The sequence below is a fragment of the Dysidea avara genome, chromosome 6, assembly GCF_963678975.1.
Source record: "Dysidea avara chromosome 6, odDysAvar1.4, whole genome shotgun sequence".
Taxonomy (NCBI): Eukaryota; Metazoa; Porifera; class Demospongiae; order Dictyoceratida; family Dysideidae; genus Dysidea; species Dysidea avara.
The window spans coordinates 18,308,098-18,331,837 of NC_089277.1; the positions used below are offsets into that span (position 1 = coordinate 18,308,098).

The 23,740-nt window shown below is 38.0% G+C and overlaps 3 protein-coding genes across 4 annotated transcripts; 2 read left to right on the plus strand and 1 right to left on the minus strand.

The window, feature by feature from the left end:
* The first annotated feature begins 4,060 nt into the window (after positions 1-4,060).
* LOC136259307 (uncharacterized) lies at positions 4,061-14,011 on the plus strand. Its single transcript, XM_066052797.1, has 9 exons — positions 4,061-4,083; positions 4,135-4,345; positions 4,407-4,575; positions 4,624-4,774; positions 4,831-4,913; positions 9,947-11,910; positions 13,300-13,333; positions 13,426-13,494; positions 13,551-14,011. The coding sequence occupies exons 1-9, from the start codon at positions 4,061-4,063 to the stop codon at positions 13,829-13,831; spliced, it is 2,985 nt and encodes a 994-aa protein (XP_065908869.1). The 3' UTR covers positions 13,832-14,011.
* A 604-nt stretch (positions 14,012-14,615) lies between these two features.
* LOC136257756 (F-box/LRR-repeat protein 2-like) lies at positions 14,616-18,758 on the minus strand. 2 transcript variants are annotated; one of them, XM_066051060.1, is made up of 5 exons: positions 18,625-18,745; positions 17,023-17,153; positions 16,308-16,757; positions 15,458-15,691; positions 14,616-14,829 (listed from the first exon to the last, which is right to left on the minus strand). In XM_066051060.1, the coding sequence occupies exons 3-5, from the start codon at positions 16,746-16,748 to the stop codon at positions 14,767-14,769; spliced, it is 738 nt and encodes a 245-aa protein (XP_065907132.1). In that variant the 5' UTR covers positions 16,749-16,757; positions 17,023-17,153; positions 18,625-18,745; the 3' UTR covers positions 14,616-14,766. The 2 variants fall into 2 exon arrangements, with proteins under 2 accessions (XP_065907132.1, XP_065907131.1); XM_066051059.1 differs by lacking the exon at positions 17,023-17,153 and having other exon boundaries at positions 18,625-18,758.
* An 8-nt stretch (positions 18,759-18,766) lies between these two features.
* Positions 18,767-23,678, plus strand: LOC136257755 (uncharacterized). Its single transcript, XM_066051058.1, has 6 exons — positions 18,767-19,032; positions 19,289-19,706; positions 19,912-19,991; positions 21,723-21,824; positions 21,881-21,974; positions 23,306-23,678. Exons 1-6 carry the CDS (start codon positions 18,925-18,927, stop codon positions 23,413-23,415), a joined length of 912 nt encoding a protein of 303 aa, XP_065907130.1. The 5' UTR covers positions 18,767-18,924; the 3' UTR covers positions 23,416-23,678.
* Positions 23,679-23,740: the final 62 nt, after the last annotated feature.

The following is a 23,740-nucleotide window of genomic DNA, read 5'->3' on the forward strand; positions in this document are numbered from 1 at the left end:
CATGCAGGCAGAGTGTGTTCATTTACTAAATAAAAGTTAAAAGTAAATAATGCAACTATACTAGTGTAACATATGTATGTTACATTATATACAGCTAAAGCCAATTAATTGATTGCAAGTATATATGCGTACCAGGAGCACTCTTTTAGGTGATGGGCTGGCCATTATTAGTGAGTGTAAAGAGAAAAATGGGATACACAAGGATGATGGTGGGCTCCCAGAGGTTGAAAACTAAATTAAATTCAACTTACGACTGTTTAAGACAATGAGTCATCAATAACACCACTTCTGGTCAGGGCACAGCCACATGTATGTACTAGAAACAACTACAACTGTATTCATGCATGCAGGTTTATCTGATTATAAGTATACTTTACAGCAGCCAGTGAGCCTCACAAGTGATCACTGTTAGGATAGGCTATAGCAAGTTTCAAATTATCTTCAGATGCCTGCTCATGTCCAGTCCCACTAGGCCACTACAACCCTTGAGCACTGCCTGTATACCATCATCGCTAACACAAAAACTACTACTGGTACCGACATAAAAAAAACATCTTTAGTCTTCTGCTGTGCTTTCTGAAGTATTTCCCCCTTTGTCGGTAACTGTTTAACCACAGCAACAAAGAATGCGTGAATGGAACATGTTCACGTACTAACTGGTTGGTTGGATATGGCTATTCCTCTAGAGCAATGTATACCCTACACAATACTCTAGCTAGCATGTGCGTGCATGCATGCAATTTAGTCTGTTAACTGAGTAGAATATAGCTACTACCAGTAACTGTGCATACTGCATGGCTTTCAATAGAAAACATTCAGAAGTGAACATCTACCATAGCTCCAAAAGGACTTTAGACATTAAAAAATAATAAGAGACAGCTGAGACTACATGTTGCAAAATGTATATTGTTTAGTTATAGCCACTAATGACTGCCCCACTTTGTTAAGGTAGCAATATGTAGCATTAAGAAAAACAGAAAGTCATGTGATATAATGGGTAACGTTAGCTCAGCTTTGCCTGCAAGAGGTATACAAAAAGTACTGCTGGTTGCATGGCAGAATTCCCATGCAAATTGCAATTGCGACTGGATGAGGAAGTGATTGGTGTTCATTCCAGGGAACAGCACAACAGGAACAGTGAACTGTCACACGTGATTTATTGGTTAACTATATAATAGTGTGCCAAAATCCTGTCACAGTAGGAAAATTAATTTACCTATCAATATTAATAATACTTTGTTGTAAGAATCTGCTCTCACAGCATGAATACTTGATTAAGAACACATTGCAATTGGCTATATTGTCTGGTCAGATATGTGATCATGAACTCTATCCAGGGCCGCCCACAGGGGGGGGGGGGGGGGGGGGGGGGGGCAACTGGGGCATTTTGCCCTGGGCCCCAGCCTGAAGGGGGCCCCAGGAGGCCCCATGAAGGGCCCCCTGAATACCTGTTTAAAAGATCGATATACTCTAATAGAGCAGTCACAGTATTCTTTAGAGGAGCAGTGTAGCAAGCTTATAGATAAGGAGATATGGTTGGTGATGGGTAGTTATTGTCATTGCCAGCAGGTTGTGACCTTTTTTTTTTTTTTTTTGGTCTTCACCTTACAACTTGGGTCAAGGGCCCCACTTTAACTCTTTGCCCTGGGCCTCTTAATTTCTCTGGGCGGCCCTGACTCTATCATATTGTTATTGTAACTCCTAACAGTCAAGTGGTGGAATTGCATCATTTGCATGACCACAATTAAATAATTATATTTCATGTTCACCCACAGTTATTGTTCAACACTATGATGCATATGATCTCCATGGACATAATACTCAACATAATGCATGCCAATGATCATGATGAGACCAAGATCCAAGCAAAATTGTGAGTTTCAGAACTGAACCTCTCCTGGGATAGATTTTCTGACTGAATGTAAATGGAGAGTACAACTATAATAATGGTCATAGACCACAAATATATACAACAAATGGACATGCTACAGACTGCATGAGTCTTGCCAGCAGTTAGCCATTTCCAGGGCTGTCCTTGACTTCTGTAGTGAGATTCCCAATGATGATCATGACACCTGAAGGAGTGATCAGTGAGACACTGAGATATACTGCAATCACATGTACATGCTGGAATTTCCTGCAGCTGTATAATACGTGTGATAATTTTATTCATGAACTGCTGAGGCAGTACACAAACTAATACTGGAACCAGAGTGGTGGCAAACCATGGCCAACATAATATAGTATCTTTAAATTCCTATTTTCATGAACATAACAGACTTTTGGATCAGTTCGCATCAGATCAATAGCATCATTAAAACCAGACAGTTAAAATGCATCTCTCTGTAGGTCATATCGATCATTTGCAGATCCACACCATGCATGTCAGTTGCAGTTTATATTTAATTTGGTGTTTGCCTTGGTAATTTTTGCTTGTATAGCATGTATAGTTCTCTAGTCAGTTCTTGTTGCTTGTGTAGCTAGGCTACAATTTAATTCTTGTTTTATACATTAATTCTGTTGGTAGAGAAGCAAAGTTAGCAAACTCTGCTGAGTCTGCCCAATCCTTCCATGGTTGTCATCATGGACTCGCACGTTGCAGCCACATCAGCAATCAGCTGAACTCCTTTTTGGAAAGTAACCAATTATATCATAACCTTCAAGGTGCCTATCGCCATGGCTGATCATCAGAACAGATTCTATTATATGCAGTTGACACCATCACTCAAGCCCTTGACAATGGAGAATCAGTTTGTGCAGCTAGCTTGATCCCAGGAAAGCTTTTGATTCTCTGGATCATCCAACGGCATTTTGGGAAAAGAACTAAAGTGGTTTATGGATTATCTTAGTCAAAGAATGCAACGTGTTAAGAGTGGAGATCAGTTTTCTGAATGGGAATCAGTTTTAGGTGGCATTCCTCAGGGAAGTGTCCTTGGCCCGCTGCTCTTTCTGTGACATGCCAGCACAAGTATAATAGCTGCTTGCTACAGTTTGTTGCTGATACCTACCTAACATGCTCTGGAAAATCACCTTCCATTGTTGGGGATCTGTTAAATGCTGACCTACACCCACTATCAGTATCAACATGGATTCAGGCCAGTAAACTGCAATTAAATCTAGTGTCACGTGGTTTTCCACCAGATCAAGGAATATGACAGTACCCCAGTTGCAATTAATGAGAAACCTTTGTCACATCTCAGTAGCTACACAAAAGTATTTTGGAGTAACATTTGACACCACCTTGAATTTCTCCTCCCATGCGATCATGTGGCGAATGTCTGCGCAAGAGTATGGTTTATTATTTATACAGCAATTATCATAGAAAGATTTTGCCAACGCAGATATTAAAGATGCTTGTGGAGTCACTTACTTTTAGCTATATGCTCTAGCAATTTTTGGGTACCCACATTGCATCAAGATTCTCTGCGTAGAATTACAAGACTTCACAATAGGGCTGTTCGGATCACATGTGGCTTGACAAAGTCTGCCAGTGACCACATCTCTCATCCTTGGCAAGCCATGGTTAGATCTCTCCTACAACGCTGGTTCAGCACTGATCCTTGTGTGTTATGTTAGATCAGTACATTAGTTAAGGGATTTAATTATAGACTCTCCTATAGCAGATTATCTTTTCATCAACAATTTTTTCATCAAAGGCAACTTCCTGTTGGAACTCCCGATCTATTTCAAACTTTGTCTTCTTTCCGTAACGATTTATATGATCATTTATTGTATGGTGTGTAGCTAGCTAATTATGTTTTGCTTGTGTAGTTAGATAGCTAGCTATGTTGTGCTTTTCTATATCATAGTATTGCTTTGTTTTTGTACTTTTATGCGTGTAACTATGTGTATACTCTGGAATGGAAGAATGGCCTTGGCCGAATTCCAGAGTTCAAATCAAAAATCAAACAATAGGCGGCTCAGCCGAAGGACACCGGATGTTGCGTAACTAGCTGGCGCAACCCATAATTTACTGTATATAATTGGCCCGGCGCATGTTTACTGAGTGATTAATAACATATACATGATATAATCTATGTTAATAGATAGCTGCAGTACAATGACGGACAAGGCAGAGGTAAGGCACTGTGAGGCATGGTGTGGTTGAACGTGATAATTCATTTGGTGCCGTAGGGCTGAGCAATTCAAGACAAAGGGAAACAAGGCATTTCAAGAAGGCAACTTCGAGCAAGCAGTGGAGTTGTATGGCGAAGCTATCTCCCTGGATCCATCTAACTACGTGTACTACAGTAACCGCGCAGCTGCCTTCGTTAGACTCCATAAATATAAAGAGTCCTTGACAGATGCGAACAAGACAATTCAGCTGAAGCCAGACTGGCCCAAAGTAAATAATACTGTAGCATTTCTGTGTGTAGCTAGCTATGCATGCTATGTGCTGATCACAGGGGTACTCAAGAAAAAGCACAGCGCTTATTTACCTTGGACACCTACGGGAAGCATTTGCAACTTACCTAAAAGGTCTAGAGTTGGATTCTAACAACCAGCAACTAAAGGATAGGTTAGCTGATATAGAGAAAAAGGATGGGTTAGCTGATATAGAGAAAAAGATTAAAAGTAAGAAAATGGAAAGACGTTAACATTTATTCACCCACTTCATGTTAGTTGTCGCAAGTGCTGCGGGTTATTATCCCTTCCAAGATCCTGTCATTTTGGAGCGACTGAGGAAGCACCACACCACAAAGGACTATCTTGATGACCCCTCATTTGTAAGGATAATAAAGGAGCTTCAGAGAGATCCAGAGTTATTGCGACAGTTAGTAGCTTGGTTTGTGTATAGGTGGTTGAATTGCATGTGCATATTTTGTGTAGTTACTACCATAAGGACCAGAAAATAATGAATGCCATCAGTGTATTATACGGTGTGAAATTCATAGGCACAGCTGAATCTCAAGGTATGTAGGATGTGTTGCTGTGTATGTGTGTACTTGGTCAAGCGACTCTTGAGCAAGAAACTTTACATTGCTCCAGTTACTGTAAGCAAACAATTATCAGCAATGCTGTATGCCAACCTACGGGATTCTCATTTAGAACAAGATATGCACAAACATTTTATACCCAGCAATAGGAAATTTAATCAGGTAGGTGTCCACAACCTACCAGCTCCCGAAGCAGTGTCGTTCTTCAGTAGCATCCGGCCACATATAAAAGAGTGAGCGAGAGTCATAAGTCATAAACAGACGTCTTGTCATTCAGTACAACATGATAGAAGTTGATTTAAACTACTAGCACAACAAAACAAAGCAGCACAAGGCAGTTTAGTGTACCAAAATTCCATGTTTGAATCCAGATTCTATCTGACAAAAATAGACGTTAAGTTGGCCAATAATGGACGTCAGTCGATAATTGATTGCTTACGCTATCCCAGCTGTGTGGGAAACCTGGGTAAGCAAATGTGAATTGTCCATAACTATGTCGCATAACAGTTGAGAGGACTTTTAAAACATTACCCTGCATGGGTACGGTTGGGTGGTACTGAAATCAGATCATTGCATGGCAAAGCTTGTGGTATATTTCAAATACCACAATCTATACAATATATTGAATACATACAGAATAATATGATTATTAGTGCTGAAGCGAAAAGCAAATTTTGCCATAATATTATATAGTTACTGAATATTTGACTGTATGGTCCTCAAGTACACATTCTATTATGCACTGAACCTTTACAAAGATAAGCTATCTAAATCTTCAAGGTTGGTTTCATCCACTTGATCGTAAACCACAAGGCCTATTAATAATGTGACCGGCTGAACAAAAACCCATTGTTTTCACAAATTCCATTTCATTGCTTCTCTGATATCTATAGCAACAAAGGAATGGACTGCCAAAGTTTTGGTCTTTTAATGATGAATAAAAGCCTTGGTGTATTAGTAATAGCATTAGAAATTTGGAACAGTGAGAAATTGGATTTGTATAGCAGCAATACTGTAGACTTGGGTTATTAAGCACATGCGCTTTTCACATTCTACAACAAACATGCGTCTAGTATCAAAGTGTGCTACATAGCCATGGTTTTATTTTGTTTATCCTAGCTACATTTGTAAAGAACTCTTACCATATCCATTAACTCCATGAAATGTACGACTGACTGACAACCACGCAGTGCATTTCTCGATTAAAAACTTGACGACTCTCAGCTTATAAACTCTCTAGTATAACTTTTATGTTGTACTTTCTCAGCATCTTGGCTACCATCTACCATCAGCTGTATCTGTCAATTCCCTGCTATTTCAATACCAAACAGCCTAGCTGTAATTCCCATAAGAGCCTAATAAAACAATCCCTAGAACTATGTGCTCCCTACTAATCTATGTGTACTTAATAATCGAGTGCACTTCTTAATAACCCAAGTCAACGGTTGTTATAAATAAATTACAGGTGCTTAATTAATCAATCATAACTCTTGACTGAAGCAAGGTACACAGATGGGACATGTTTATTGTGAACTGGCAAATCCATGAGGTGTAGTAGTTTCTTTTATTCCTTCATGTGCACAAAGAAGAAGATGGAAGATTCGTAGATAAATGGTATTTTATAATTTAAAATGGTAATAACTCACCAACCTTGGCAAGGTTAGTGAGATAAGTTGGCAGCTATGCAAGTAAAAGTTTCCCTAAGGATGGAGATATTTATGGCCTTTGAGTATACAAGAAGCAGTCCCGCCAGTTTAGATAGGTTTTTTCAAGAGTGTCGCTGGATCACGAGTCCTTACAAAGGAGTGGGATGGGAAATACGTGGAGTACAGAATGGATAGTATCATAATGGCGAGCTCCAGACCCCCTGGGAACTCTAGATGTACTACAATGGCGCAAGACACACATTTAATGCTTTTGTAACTTTGCAATATGCTCCAAGCCAATAACATTGTTTGAAGTCACTCCCAGAGTCTTTCCAGAGCCTCTAGAGTGATGTATGGGTTTTAACACGCCTATACAGAAGTCTGTTTACAGAGAGTAGACCTGGTAAAGTTGGTGTGTGAATTTTTAGTCAGATAGTGTAGCCATCTCATGTTGCATGGTGTTATTTTAAAAGTTTATGTACTCAAAAGGTAGGTTTTCTAAAATCAGGTGATTAAGGTCACTTATGACATTAAATGTGTAGGCATAGATCTAGTTCTATCATTAATGGCTGCATCTTATTACTGTAATGTAGTATGCTGTGGGTAATTGAATTACAAACCTTACAGTATCTCTTCCTGAGCAATCATTGTATTAGGCAGCCACACATCATTGATTTAATAACTAAAATGGCTAGATTAAAATGCCTTTTAGTGGCTATGTACAAGTAAGGGACTTTTCCTCCATAAAATTATATTTCATGATCACTTGTGTAAATTCCATTGGACTTTTTCAGTATAGAGAGCCATTGGGGAATATATACACACATTGTGTTTCCCACGCTAGGCTAAACAATACGTACAAGTGATAATCACATTGCCGACCTAGTACACAAGTAAGGCTGGATACACTTAGCTGATCTACAGACAAACTCATTGTACATGTTGGGCAATGCTAAACACTTCTTACCCACTTATCAGTATACACTAATCACAGCTATTGAGCTACTGTGTATCCACCAACTACGCACTTATTATATCACATGGTCCTGTAGCAAACAGTTCCAACAGTACACAACTGGCAAGAAATGACATCAAGCACTGTATGATGATGTATCATACTCAATTTTATACCCATGCAGTGGTGATTCTAGTACAACATGGATGTTGTTGTATGGCTGTACTATAAAGTGGAACTTCACGGCTTCTGGGGATTTTATCCCAAGGATTTGCAATTTAACGGCTTTAAATGTGATGCTAAAAGGATGAGAAATTCTAAAACCAGCATAACAATGCCAATCTATGGATGCTGCAGTATTTCCTCAAGATTTTTTCACTCTTGTTTTTCAACAGGGGAGGGGGAGGGGGAGGGCTATGGCCTTGCTTATGTTTATACCTTCACTCAAAGCTGAGATCAAGGTGAATTATTGTCTTTGTGGTCATCATATTCCCAACCCATTCACGCTCAAAATGCACTGCAACTGCATGCATCATCTACTAGTGTGCTGTTATCAATTGCAAACCTCATAACTCATTCACTCCACCTGCATCAATTCTGTGATTAAAATAAGTATCAGTTAGTACCCACAGCTTCACAGATAATATTGACATGGCATCAAACCAAAGAATGTTGACATCAGATCTAGAGGTGTACCGATATGGGTTTTTGGCATGTACCGATATCCGATATTGGTGCCACCAAAAGAGGCCGATAACCGATAGTCGATCCGATATTTGCATTATAGTTAAAAGTGTATGTTTACCTACCCTACAACAACATGTGCATGTATTCATTGCTATACTCTGCCTGTGGTGGTACACAGCTTGGGATTCTATTGTGCAATCCAGACAATTAGGCATCCACAAACATTTTTATGTATACTCCCATGAAGCCTTATACGGATATTTCTGCATTCTAATGGTTTGTGAGAAAGCTAGTACTGTGACAGCAAGTTTCCTTGGTTATCCTGTGACCCTTCTTTTTATTACAAGATAGCTACTCTATAACTGCTTCATTTATAAAGACTGTGTCTGTGATAAGCTTTCCAGCAACAGATAGTAGAATCGCATGTATTTATATGGCTTCTTGTAGCGTAGCGCTTGTTCCAGAGTGAACAATAAGCCACTGGCACTAAAGAGCCACATGAATAATGTAGAAAACCAATGCACAATCCGTTTATGTACAAACTATTGCTACTGTATAAATATCGGTAGCGATATCGGTCCTCCTGCTGTTCTGTACCGATACCGATATTGGTAAAAATTGCCATATTAGTGGCCGATATTATAGCCGATCCGATTATCGGTACACCTCTAATCAGATCAGGATTCACATTATATGACACTGATCGCTCGATTTTACAGTATTGGTCTGTCGTATACTGTGTGCAAACTTCATCAAATGTGATGTAGCCACCAGCTGGTCTCATTGTGGAAATTAAACATTCATTCTAGATGTTCTGAAAGGGTTTTCTTGTTTTAACCCATTGAAGGCCAAATTCTCAGAGACCACTGGCTGAATTGCCGAATCGTGTCATACTAACCATCCAATACACAAAACTACTTAGTAACCATATCTAAATACTTGCTATAAACTAAGGAGGTTGACAATGTTGTTTTTGTTTACATAACAGTAATCGTAGCAAAGTTATCAAATAGCAAAGAGTAAACTTTCAGATGAACAAACAACGGAATCCCAACTAACTATTTACTAAGGTGCTTACACTCCAAAGAACTATTCTATACAGTTTACTTACAGTGCAATCCATTCCACAGCTGGTTTCTTTTTGATTTGCCCCCTTTTTGCTGCTGTGCATGCGCATATGCACACATGTCCACCATCCCATATACGGGATAAAGCAGCTGACTGTCGACTTTACCTGTTTCCATCAATGTATAATACTTTCTTTATTATCAAATAATACTTTTCAACTCAAAGAACAATTTAATTCGCCTATTATGAAAGGTTATACACTTTGCGCTTTTACATAACAAACACTAGTCCAGGAAGGATCCGGTTGTCCCAGAAACGAGACCTCTATGGTCTGTCCACTTCAGTACTAGTGCATCCTGCTATATGAAATTACAAGTTATAGCAAGGCAAAGGTTTATTCTATAGGTGAGTTATGATGCCATGCCACCATATGGTAGCTGTGGCTGTCAATAGTTCCATGAAGGTGCTTTTTGTTGCACAAATCAAGTATATTGTGGCAGCATTTTAGGGAGTGCCATTGTTGGGGGGAGATCTCTACTATACAGTACTACCATACTGTATGATATAGTAAATGTGACAGAAAGTGGTATATATGATTGTTTGATATTTTCGTTTGTGCTGTTAGTACGTGGTGGCTGTTTGTTCATTTACAGATTATTCAAAATATTTGACTACAGCAAGAGAAAATGGCATGGTTGTTAAATTTAGACATATCAAGATCCTATTGACAGGTCCACCTGCTGTTGGAAAATCAAGCTTCTCTAATCTACTTTTTCGTGCTACATTTTCTAATGAATACAGCAGCACTGATGTAATGAAAACCAAACAGAGCATAGTTGCTGTGAACAGCTATAGTCAGGTACATAAAGCCGATGAAACAGTGTGGCTTAAACTTGATCTTAAAAGTCAATTACAGCAATTGAAAACACTGTTAGTGTCTCAGAGTTTCACAGTGAATACTCAAGTAGTTCTACAAGAACAAGCATCACAAATGCCAGAAGCATCACTAATGCTAGAAAGTCAAACAAAGATTGATAAAAGCATTGTGGAAAGTCCTGTATTGCCTGAAAATTTACAAACAGGTGATACAGTGGATCTGATTTCAGTTTTTGATACCGGAGGTCAGCCAGAGTATAGTGCTTTGTTACCAGCTATTAATAGTGTTCCTACTATCAACTTTATTGTTCATGACCTGACAAAGAAACTTACAGATCCAGTACTAATACGTTACAAAAGAGCAGATTGTGATGAAGTTTCTGGCTATATCCTGAATTACTCAAATTTGGAAATGATGCAACTTTTATTGTGTTTAGTTACTGATTCACTAGAGCAAAGAATTGAACAACTACCACAATGCATTGGAATACCAGAACAATCTTACATTGGTTTTGTTGGAACACATTATGATAAAGTTAAAGATGACCAAGAAGTGCTGCCTAAAACTAATGATATGTTGACTAGCATTATTAATGAGAGAAGTGGCTTACGGGTATTGTCTCCAGGCAATGGTGTTATTTTTCCAGTTGATAATACCACTGCTGGTGATCCTGAAACAGAGGATCCCACAGTTAAAACAGTTCGTAGTCACATCAGGGAAATAATTAATGAAATGGAGCCCAAGGAATTACCAATTAATTGGATGATTTTGCAAGTTGCAATACAGGAATTGCATGCTAGAAATTGTAGAAAATACTTAACATTTGAAGAGTATTGCACAATTGCAAAAGACGATGCAGCAATGAAAGATGAAAAAGAAATTAAAGCATCATTGTCATACTTTCATATTTTAGGAGTTGTGCTATATTTTGGTGTGGCTGAATTACGTGACTGGATTATTATTGACCTCAAATGGTTGTTTACTAATTTGGGTAGGATTATGCACTTGACTTCAAAAGAAGTTAAATGTCTTGACTACCATTTAATGAAGAAGTTTAAGAATCAAAGACTGTTGGCAAAGAAATTACTAGAAAAAATAGACTTGGAAGATATAAATATAGAGGAAGTGAAATATTCTTTTGATATTTTAATTCATTTGAAAGTAATTGCTACTGTAGTGGTAGAAGGAGTTGAGTATTATTATTTACCCTGTGGTCTTTCCAGTGCAGTGCAATATAGTGATCGATACAGATTTCCACTGAGTGAGCCACTGTTAATTCAGTTTTCATCAGGTTTTCTTCCACGTGGTTTCTTTTGCTCACTTGTTGTTCATCTGCTAGAGGAACTACCTGACAATTGGACAGTACAGTTTTGTAGTGACACCAAACATTTTAACAATGTGATGTCTTTCCTTCTACCTGATGGAACTTGTTTGCGTTTACATGACCGAACGTATTATCTTGAAGTGACAGTCAGGCACTACAAGAGAGATGTCATTGCTCCATATCATCCTGAAGTACTCCTTGTATTGGAAAGATATTTTGAAAGGGTTTGTAGACAATTGAATTTTAATCTAGAAAAGCTCCAGTATGGATTCTTATGTCATGGAAATGATGAGAGTGATGATCATATAGTTGTTATTAAAAACCCTGACGTTTCTTCACTTAGTCTGTTGAAATGTGGCAAGTGTCCTTCTCACATTACTGTGATTGGAGAATCTCACACAGTATGGTTTAAAAAGGTTACAACTACATGTTTTGTATGATCTGTTATAATTTGTAGTAGTAGTAGTACGTATATACAGTAGACCCTTGGTTATCCATACCTTCGTTTATCCATACCCTCTTGTTTATCCAAAATTGGAAATGACTGTTCTATTAGAGTATTTTGGGCACATGTGTATGTTCTGTTAGAGTATTTCAACAGAGCTCTGTATATAAATGTATGGGTCTCAGTTATCAATTCACTCATCTAAACACTTTTACCATTGCCTAAGACATACTGGGATTCGGATAACCAAGGGTCCACTGTACATAGCTGTGTAAAAGGCAACTTCATTGATGGGCTCCACGTACAGTTTTGGCACTGCAAATGTGTAGCTATGTTTTATATAGATAATAGCAATATGAAACAAGGAAATGCTAGTGCACTGTGAGATGTCGTGGGCACATCATAAACAGCTGGCACAAGCAGAAGAGCATGCACAATTTCCACCTTGTACCAGAAATGAATTACATATTATAATGTTATTGAGAACTTCATTTTATTATGTGCATTGCAGATGCAGGTTTCACTGGTTTCTGGAAACCAGTCAGCTTCTTATCTAATTGATGAAAAGATCGATATACTCTAATAGAACAGTCGAGTCGATGAATTACTTATTGTACAATTTACAGTGATCTTACTAGCTTTGATTTATCATGAAACTGTTTTTCCAGTACCTTTAAGTGTATAAACAGCTCTAAAAATAATTGTTGTATAACCATTTTAACACCTTAGAACTATGGAGACAGTAATACTAAGCTTTCCCTGTGACTACGACTTGTATAAGTTAAGCAGTCATTTTTCTTCTGAAATGGAAACCAGTCAGCAATTTTCTAGAACCACCCCTGGTACATGCATTGCATTGATAGATGGTAGACAAGCAGACAGTTTTTAAGCATAATGCATTGAAAATATATTATTGCCATGGCATTGCGTAGTGATTTTATCTCTATTTGATGCTTTTGGTTCTTTTGTAGTAGCAAATTTTTGCACTCATCTAGTGGTAACCATTGTGTCAAATATACATGTGTTTATACCAGTCAGAATTGTGCAACATATACAGGGATGTGGGACATGTATCATCAGGGGTGGAGATAATTTTCAAAAGTATCCAGACAAAAATAAATGTCAGATGAACCAGATGGTTCTTGTGACACTATGGTATAAAATTAATATCTATATAATATATAAACTGTGTAAACACAGTGTGGAAAGAATATCCCAACTGCCTTTGTTGATCTGAAATATGTCATAACAAAAAGGTAATGGGCTGCGGTCTTGCATTTTGATCAGCAAAGCTGACTGTTATTTTCACCCTTGATACATACTTTGGTAATAAGTATATTCTTTTGTATTTCTATATTAGAATACTGATACTACCATACCATCTGGTGTTCAAAGTACGTACACTATATATATAAGTATGCACTTGAAAATTGTTTGCTTTGTATATGAAGCATACCATGTTTTAATTGTGTGTGTTTTTATTTAGTGACAGCCAATTTCATTCCAACACAACCAAAGCAGTGTTCAGTATCAATGTTTACACTATACAATGAAAGTGAGAACGACATGACCATCATTGAATTTTGAATTGTGTGTTTATAAAAATTTCAGAACCTGCAATGGGTGATTTGAACAAGATTATTGTCCCCAGGATAATGGCTAGTTGGGATGATGTTGCATATGCTTTGCGCTATGAGGTTCACACTGTTAATTCATTACGAGAAAAAGGCCATAATCCTAAGAAGTGCTGCCAGAAACTATTTGAGGATTGGTTAAGCACTTCAAATGGTGCTAGTCCTAAAACATACTCAACATTGCTGAGTAAACTTCGTGAAGTTGATGATCTTGCTGGAGTTATTGAAGAAATAACTCAGGAGGTGGCTAAACTATAAACTGTATTGCATTCGTCATTAAAATTTAAAACATATGCTTGCTTTTTGAGTATGTAGCTGAATTTCCATTAGGTTGTCTAGTGAAACTTTTTATTGTATACCTATGCAAGGTAACAGTTTGTGTTACTATGAGATTGTATTACGTATTTAAAAATATGAAGTGTTACTGTATGCAGTAAAACATAAGGAATAGAATGCAGCTAAGAATCAGAGATCAATACAATGTCCCAGTTTCCAGTCTACAGTGATGTACTTTGCAGTGCATCAAGTCATCATGCAAGACACACTTCATGTGTTGTGTGGCCAAGAAAACTGGCATGCCACACATTGACTGTAAGAAAAAGAAAACAGGATTTTCATGCATGCATGGGTCCATGGTGCGCTTTCTCACCATTTTTGCATTATAGTTGTCTGCTAGATAAGGCAGGCCACTCTCCAAATTTGATTAAAAACGTTCTAGCCATTCCCGGTGGCCAAATGTTTTTCTTAAAAGTTCACAAGGCTTAAAATTAAATTCTCCACCTTTTTTGAACACTTTATACAAAAATCAATGTAAGACACAAAACTCTTGCAATGGCCTCGAAAGGCAGACTTAGACACTGTATGATGTGTGAATTCATAATATTATACCAGAATGATTATTGATTGATGCCTTTGTCATGACTACAGGGTAAACTAGAGCTAGAGGCTGCTGTTCATTTTACTGTAGTGTATACACAGTTACACGCAACGGAAAATTTTGACTTGCATACTGTGCGCTATAAGTATCATATGCATGCAATGATTTCCTCTAAGACGTTAATGTTTTTAGGAGATGTACATTCATACTCATACATTTGTGAGCATGTACACATGTGTCACTGCATAGTATATAGTAAGTACAATATACAAAAAATTAAAATTTTGTTTTATAAAACGGATCAAGCAAGGGAATTTTAGTAACAACTGTTCACAGTTATTCCGTTGGTGAATAGAGTCTGTTGGAGTTGATCAGTTACCTATATAATTATACAGTATACAAGAAACATTAAGAACTTTCATAACACTATTTGTATGTGAAGTTTTCTGTTATGCAACTATATTATCATAACAGCTTTGTGCATGTGACATCCAGATATGTGATGCGCATGTGATAAATGCTCATTTCTAACTAAGCATGCACATGTGATATCCAGATATATAGTCTTGTGCCCAAAACAGCTTTTGTGTGGGGCAAGGGAATATACCTTGCTGCTATACATGCATACATACACAAATGAAAACGCATGATTAGAACTGGGCATTGTGAGCCTATAACTGTGGTGTGAGTTCATAGTTAATAGAGCCTCCACTATTGCATGAATACAGTATGTTATAGCTAGTCATTTCTGTATAGGTTAGAAGTACCAGGTACGTGTGATATTAGATAGGGGTGGAGGGGAACGTTTGGTAGAGTCATAATCATGAATAAGGAAACAAACAGGCACGGATATAAAAGGGCCAATGGTGGGCTCCTAGTTTGAAAACTGAATGAAAAATGAGGCTCTGATTTCTGTACTCATGTACATCCGCCAAGTTTAAGAAAATTGTACATGGTCAGCTGTGACCAATTGGTTCAATTTCTTATATCTGATCACGCATACATACCTTAGGGCAGCCAGTTAGTCTCACAAGTGATAACTTGTTGGGATGGACTATAGCAAGTTTCAAGCTGTCATCAGATACCAGATAACACCTGCTGATGTCCAACTCTTCTAGTTCACTACAACCCTTGAGTACTGCCTCTATACTATCATCAGTAACACTAAAACAACTGCCAACATACAACTCCTTCAGTCTTCTGCTGTGCTTCCCCAAATATTTTATCCCTTTGTCAGTAACCTATTAAACAATTAATTTTTATAAACACAACAACAAAAATACATGTGAGTTGCACATGTTTATGTATATAGCTAAGGGATACATACATATGTAAACACCAAAAATGTCGTAAGTTTGTTTTTAAAAATCCATAGTGTGTTTTAATTTGTGGTAGATGGCTAAGCATACTGCATTGGTTGGATAGCTATAATTCCACTAGCAGTGTTGGGGAAGTTACTTTTTAAAAGTAACTCATTACTTAATACTATTACTTGCAACATTCATATTTGAGGTGGGCTTTGTTACTTTGTTGTGGTACTCAGTGGATCTAGTTACTCCTAACACTGTCCACTAGGGCATCTGGGCACTCAGAACCTACAGAGTATTAGCATACACTGTAGAAAGACTCCATACAGCTAGCAGTTTACCCTGATACAGGTAACTGAGTAATAACTGTCATTTAAAATAGAAAAGCATTCATTGTGTTGCAGTAATGAATATCTTTCATAGCACCAAAAGGACTTAATAGAGAAGTGTAGGTTGGGCAGAAATTCCACTGCTCTTTATTTAGCCAGCCTAAAAGTCTCCATTAATAGACCATGCAAGGCCAACATCACAATGCATGGGCATACTTTACCTGGTGACATCTGCTGACATCAAGAACTCTCAGGTGTGTACAATTTACAGACACTGTCTTGAGCACTTTATCAGTAACACCTCTACAACTAGGTATAGATAAGACCTCAAGTCTGTGACAACGACGTGCAAGTTTGATCAAGTTCACTTCTGTAGCACATCTCCACAATCCGTCCAGTTTGATGTACTTCAAATTAAACAGTCTACGTATTACTGACAATAGTCCAGCTTCATCTAGGTAGTACTCTGAGAAGCCATCACAAAAGTTGAGACTCTTAATAAGTCGGAAATACGTAATAGTCCAAGACAACCATGTTTTACACACACATCTACAGCGACAGATATCAACTGGGTGAAGGTTAGGAAATATCGAATTGACAAATACTTCTGATGGGAGACTGTTGATCAAGCAGTTGTTGTGATGTGACAATTCATTACTCATCGTTATGAACTGTAGAAAACATGCAAATCAGAATCAGAACCAATCAGAAACTTGCAGGTTATATAACATTAATGCATCATCAAATTTACAGAACTTTTATGTAATACTAGCATCCTTTATATGTTAAGGCATCAGGAAAAGACAGCAAAGGCTACATGAGCAGTCAACTAAAGCCTATACCATAATTAGAAATAGTGATGCAGGTGGGTATAATATAATAGATTTATATTTTATTTATTAACCAGTTTGTATTGAATTACACAACTCAACTTACTCAAGTCAAAATGCAACTTGTTTGTCTAGCTAACCACCAACGGCTGTACCAATGGGTACTATGGTTTGTTAATGTGGCCAGAGAAACAGTGATGTGGGAAAATGTTTAATGGGTAGTATTAGCTCAGTCAGCTGTGCCATATTATGAGGTAAAAAATAGTACATGTCACACATGCACTTATGTAATAGTCAGGCAAGTTTACAATCAACACTACGTATAAGATAATAATAATAGCTTCAGTTGACAAAGGCTATTGAAAGGTGACGGCCATGGTGCAGCTAATATTTGTGTGATGTGCTGGTTTGGTGATTGAAAACCTATAACTATTTATTAGAAATTGTTCAAACATTAATGTGACAGACTTTACAGACAGAATTTACAAAACTATCTAAGAACATTCTCTTTGGACCAAACCAAGATGGTAGCCAGGGAGAGGAGATTCTCACTTCCAAATAAGAAGAAGTGAGAGAATGCATGAGTAGCCTCAGTATATGCGTGAGCTGTATTTGTATCATGGCTCAATGTACTACATAAACTGCTTGTCCCTTGGTTCTCTGCACATGAGCCGCCGAAGGAGCATGAAACTTACACTACCTGCCAGGTGCCATCACAACCCAAATCAATCGCCGATTAGTTTCCATATAAGGAAGTAAAATATCATTCTTTGAAGCCATATACGAAATTGCTCGTGACCAGTGACACATGGCGATGGCAAAGCTGGCTGAGTCTTCCTCGAGGTCTTTCTCTTCTTCAATGGTGGCGAACTTGTCTCTGCTTCATGCAGCTGGAGCGCCATTTGTGCGTGACTTAAAACAAACACAGTGATGTAATTTAAATTGTCATGGAACTCAGTTTCATGCTCCCTTTCCACCTTCGGCGGTTCATAAGCTCCTGGTTGTACACCAAAGGGGTGACACACAGGTACTCACTGTAGGTAGAGATCTGCGACTATGGTCATAAGTCACACTAAATTTGCTCCAAGTCAACAGTCAAGGATAAAAATTTCCAATGCACAATCGAAGTCAAAGCTCACAGCAAAATTTTGGCTGGTTAAAACCTTTGACCGCAGTCGCAGGTCTACCTACAACACAAACATACGTGATACCCCTTGTACACATAAATGCTTGCCACTTAATTTAACTAGTGTATTGACTATATAACCTATAGTTTGTACACTGGGCTAGTAAGGCACAATTTGAAAGTTTCAACCTTGATATAATAAAACATAACACCACAGCCAAGGCTAGGGAAAAACTTAAAGCTCTATTATAGGTGTATCAAGTGATCAAAACTCCAGCTTGGTTCTGGCAAGAGTTCACAATGAACATAAATTTAGATTCCAATCACAAGTGTTCCAACTGGCACGAAGGTCAGTCCAGGCCTGGGTTTGGTGTTCAACTATCAGTCATGTCAGTTGACCACACATTGGAGTTGTGGCATAGATAATACTGAATATTGCGGGTGCTACAGAAAAGAAAAAATCCGGTAACAGAAACGAGGCCAAACATTTGAGGTCACAGGATTGGCCGAGGTATTTGAGGGGTAGTATATGTTTTACAAAAGCGTGTGTGCGTTTCAACAAATATTAAATATATTATGTACACTTATTTGTGGACAGTCTTCCTTATTAGCTTCCGCAGACCATATCCTATGTACAGACCAAGTCACGCCACTGACCCACTGACCTCGCCTCTAACCCATTAGCCATTGTTACAGAGCACTAATTAGAAAATCTCGTAAATTATCGTGATAATACGGTTACTGTTAGCAGGGGATTTTTTTTGTAGGAGATTCAGCAGTTTTAACGGATTTTGACCAGGCTAATGGACTTGTTTTAGACCCATTTATTACTTGTTGTTACGTGTTTAGTTGCGTATTTATACTCAAACCCTAGTATTTAAGATGAGCGGAGAAGGCATGACCGACGCTTCTTTTCAGAAGGCAGTGGAAGAGGTGCGGCGAATAATGCCAAATGTAACGACCATAGCCATCGAACATCTTCTAAGAGACGTGAGTGTAACAGCATTTTGCATTCGTAGCAAATATTTAACTGTATTCTAATTTATTGGGACAAATAAAGCAACCCCATTATCTGCCGTGTCTGGGCTTTTTGTTTGTAGATAATGGTGTAAACAATCTAAGTCGTAGTATTCATACATTTTCTGTTTATAATTACATAATATTGGAGCTAATTGCAAAGAATAGGATGTTATTTGAACATTATGCTGTAGAAATAGTTGCAACACTTTGTGTTTGTACATTTCAGTGTGATGGAAATGTGGAACGTTGCGTAAATGAGTTAAAGAAATTTACAATTGAGCGAAAGTACACAAGAACTATGAGCTACCCCCAGGGAATGTCTTCATCTGAACAACAGCAAGCAGAATCAGGATTATCTACATCGTGTGGTGCAAATGAGCTAAGAAAACATGGCACTCACACATTACATGCGAACTATCGGTACCACCAGCCAAAAGTAGTGAACAATCAAATTCCTCCCAAACTCAATGATATGAACAAGTCACCTTCTGAATGCGCCAGCAGCAAGTTGTTAGAAGCAAGCCGACCAATGGACTATATAGATTCAATGGCAGAATTTTCTGCAGCACAAGCACAAAGAGAACAGTATGGTGATCGTATTTATCCTGAAACAAGAGAGGAACGTCTTGAGTCTTTGAAGAAAGGTCAGTTGCAGGGTTAAAAAGAATTTTTCTTGAATGTGTGCCTATTTCCTGTTTCCTGTTATAAAGCTGTAAAAAAAAAAATTAGGTGCTCCTGTACACCAGGGGAATGCCCTGGGAAATGGTATGTCTAGTGGGGTGTACATATGGATGACAAAGGTCACAGTGCAACTTTATCATTTTTTTCTATCTTTCCTGTGTGCTACAGCTCACAGTGCTACCCAGTCCATACCTTCAGCTGAAGACACGATCACTGCTCAGAGAAGACAACTCGAAGCACTAGAAAAGGTGAGCATGTGATGTCGTTTTTAAAAGAATGTGATAAAGTGTTCAAAGAAAATGCTTGGAGTGCAACTGTAGTGTACAAACAAAAACTGAATCCTTACCAATGAAAATAACATTCATCTGGGCAGTGTTGTCACTTTGTGGTTGTCTTTGTGGGAACAATGTTGCAATACTACAGGCCATTTCACACTCACTCACTAAAATACTCACATGTAACTTGTCCTAAAATGGACATTGTATGTTGTGTACATAGTGGGTGCCCACAGGAATGACATATAGGATTTAAGTGGTACATTGTATTAACTTATGACTTAATGTATGTACACCATGACACACCATGCTGAGTCATTGGGTACACAGACATCACAATTACTAAAGGGAAGCTACCACATTGTAACATGATACTAGCTAGTATCACTGTCTTAGATCTAATTGAACTGTGTCACTCTATAACATTCATTATGTGTTTATTGTGTAATTTATGCACATTCTGTTTGTCTGAAAGTACACTTCTAGTACTGTCGTTGTATTGATAACATTACACATATCATTTGCTGCTATGTTGTTGTGAGCCTTTAGTTTTGGTCTTGTCAACTTCTGCCCTCACTGGCTACAATATTTTCAACACTTCTTGTTTGTAATGCATCATTGTGTGCATGTTTTTACTGGGTAATACTAGTACAATGATGAGTACCCAAAATCAGGCTTTAGGTTGCTGTACACCAATGGTTTGAGCAGAGATGTTTTAATAGGTTATATTTATTTATAGCCCTATGTATTGACAGGAGCTCATCAAATCCTATGGACAAGGGAGCATGTAACTCCGTAAACAGCGAAATTCAAACATGGCTGTTGTGTACTATAATAAGTAACTTTTAAAATTTCCTAATTAGGATATTACAGGGGATGCATGCTCGAGTACGTCACGTTTCCGTTGTGACAAAGCGAAGCTATGGAAACGAAGTTCAATGGCATGACGGAGGAATAGTAGCACAGGCTTAGCAGGAACAGTCACTGATCACCTGAAATCATGCGAAATTACTCCACTTGACTATTCCAAACCTTTGACTCGACGATCTTCCTATTGAAGCAGCATTACATAAGACAATGGAGTAGCAGCCCATTCAGTGTATCCCTGTTGTGCGTAAGAATGATGTAACTAATTATATACATATATAGTAGTATCACTGGACGCCATGTTTGAATTTCGCCTATAGTATTGGTAGTGTACGGAGTTACACACTCCCTTGTTCATAGAATTCGATGAGCTCTTGGTATAGAATAACAGCTACCGAACAGTTGCAAAATTGTCTTTGCTTGCATGTGTGTTTGAAGTATCTGTGCGTTAGTTTGTGTTAGAGGATTACTTGACATGTTTCTAGTATTGATGGATTACTTACAGACTCAAAATGGACAGGCTTTTAGAAGTCAGTAATTCCCATTATTAGCTTTGTTACAGAACTTGTGAACTTGTGAGAAACATTAAATGGATAGGAACTTAAAGGGCTACAGTCTTCATTGGATAACCTTTTTTTTTTTTTTTATAATCCGCTGGATCACCAAATACCGTGACAATAACCCTCAAAGCTTGTTGACCTCTTCTCCACCCTCCCCTATGCTCTGCTGACACTTCACACCTCTTTGTTGAATGTCTTGTAAGAAATATGCAGTACTTTGTGCATCTTATTATTTATGTAATCTTAAACATTTTATGGTTTATTTTCCTTTCTCTAGAGGATAGATTTGTTGAATCAACAAACAGAAGCTTTCAAGCATGAAACAGCAAGAAAGCAAGAAAGATTGATGTTTTTACAGTCTAAATTCCCCTCAGTTAATGTAAGTCAGCAGAACTGCACTATCAGATGCTGTTATTGGTACTTGTATGTATACAGAAAACAAGAATTGAGGAGCACAATGCTGTTGTTTTAACACTTGACTATGATGTTGCACAACTAAATGAAACTGTGTCACAATTGAAGAGAGAAGGTTTGTAGATTTGTGTTGTTGTGTATTCATACTTTGGCCATGTATATGACACCGCAAGACTAAAGCCTTAGAGACCAAAAGTATGGCCTTTTAGTATGTAGTGATACCAGTGTTGGGGGTAACGAGTTACGTAATATTATTACTTTTGTAGTAACTAAGTAATGTAACGAAGTAATATTATGCTATAAAAGCTAGTAATATAACTCACAAATGTAACGCGTTACCTAAGTAATGAAGTTACTGCAGTGTTTGACATTGCTTCAGTCAGGCAGGTGTTTTTTGGCATACTGCAGTACATACAATGCACGCATCATGGACTTACAATGCATCATGGACTTGCCTTTGTCCTCCTTTGTGTTCCGTTCTTTTTTTGCTAACAGCCCAAGGTGTCGATTCATGGTAGCATGATGGCTTCTCGGCTACATTTGTAACAGGAATCGTCCATATTTTCCATGGAAACTGCAGAGGCGCTTCTACTGTTCTTTGCTTGTAACGCTGTGTAACAGGCTTGGCATTACTGAAAGCAAGCGTAATGGCCACTTCGATTTAGTAATTGATATTTGGGACACTTGAATCATCTATATTTTTTGTGGTGACTGGATTGATTGCGGAGGGGCTCCTCCTACTGTTCTTCATTTGTAGCGCTGGTTGAAAGCGAAGCGTAATGGCCACTTCACTTTCCAGTCAGTAATTGATAGTTGGGACATGTGTTCAGATGAAAACATTAACTCAGGTGCTGTTCTTTCTTATGTCTTATGATGTGGTATGCATGCACTATAAAGGAGGCGGTTGTATCAATGAACTAATGAAGTACACCTTAGCAATGTTTGGGACCTACTTGACATGGTCACTATAATGGGGTGGTTCTATTAAGGAGGTCATGAAGTACACCTTAACTCTAGCCACTAAGGTGGTCTTATTAATGAGGTCATGAAGTACTCTTTGGGACATCACAGTAGATTGGCACCACAATCTTCCCTCATGGTTTCACTGTTTTAAAATGTTATTACACCGTGAAGGCTGTCTACATTTTCTTTTGTGGAAAAATGCACAATGAGGCATTTTTATAATTCTAGATGACCTTATCGTACTATTGAGCAGGCCATGTAGTTTCATATGGTCAGGTGCCATGTCACTGACTGACTGTGTATGGTTGTGGAATGGTGGGATGAATGCTCTTTACCGTCCACTATGTCATTTATTGATCGCTAGAAATAGTAGGTCAGCTATATTGTCTGGCACCCCCGAATAAGTCCCATTTTAACTAATTTAATGGCATCTGTAAGAGTGATGTTCTTAATTGATTGTGATGTTTGTTTTATTCTTTCTAGTGGAAGGCAAATGGCAGTGTGCTCACTGCACCTTCCTCAACTTCTCACTGTTCACGGAGTGCGAGGTCTGCCACTTCAAGAAAGACACTGTACCTGTTTGGAGAACATGAATCACAAAGCATTGTCATTTTTTGTATGTAATACTTCACCATGTTGTATTTAATACTTCACCATGTGTGTGTGTACTTATCACACTTATTTTGGAAGAGCATTCATTTGTTGTCTTGTTATGTAAATTTTGGTTGCTGTACGGTTCGTGTGTGTGTGTGTGTGTGTTTGTTATGTGTATATTTATTGTCATGCACATTTCTCTGTTGTAACTTTCACTCACTAATGTACATAGACTTTTTAAAATTTTATTAGATTGAATTGAGGTTTTGTGTTGCTGGTTTTACGTGGTACAATACTAGATTGTGTGGTTGATTCATAATTATG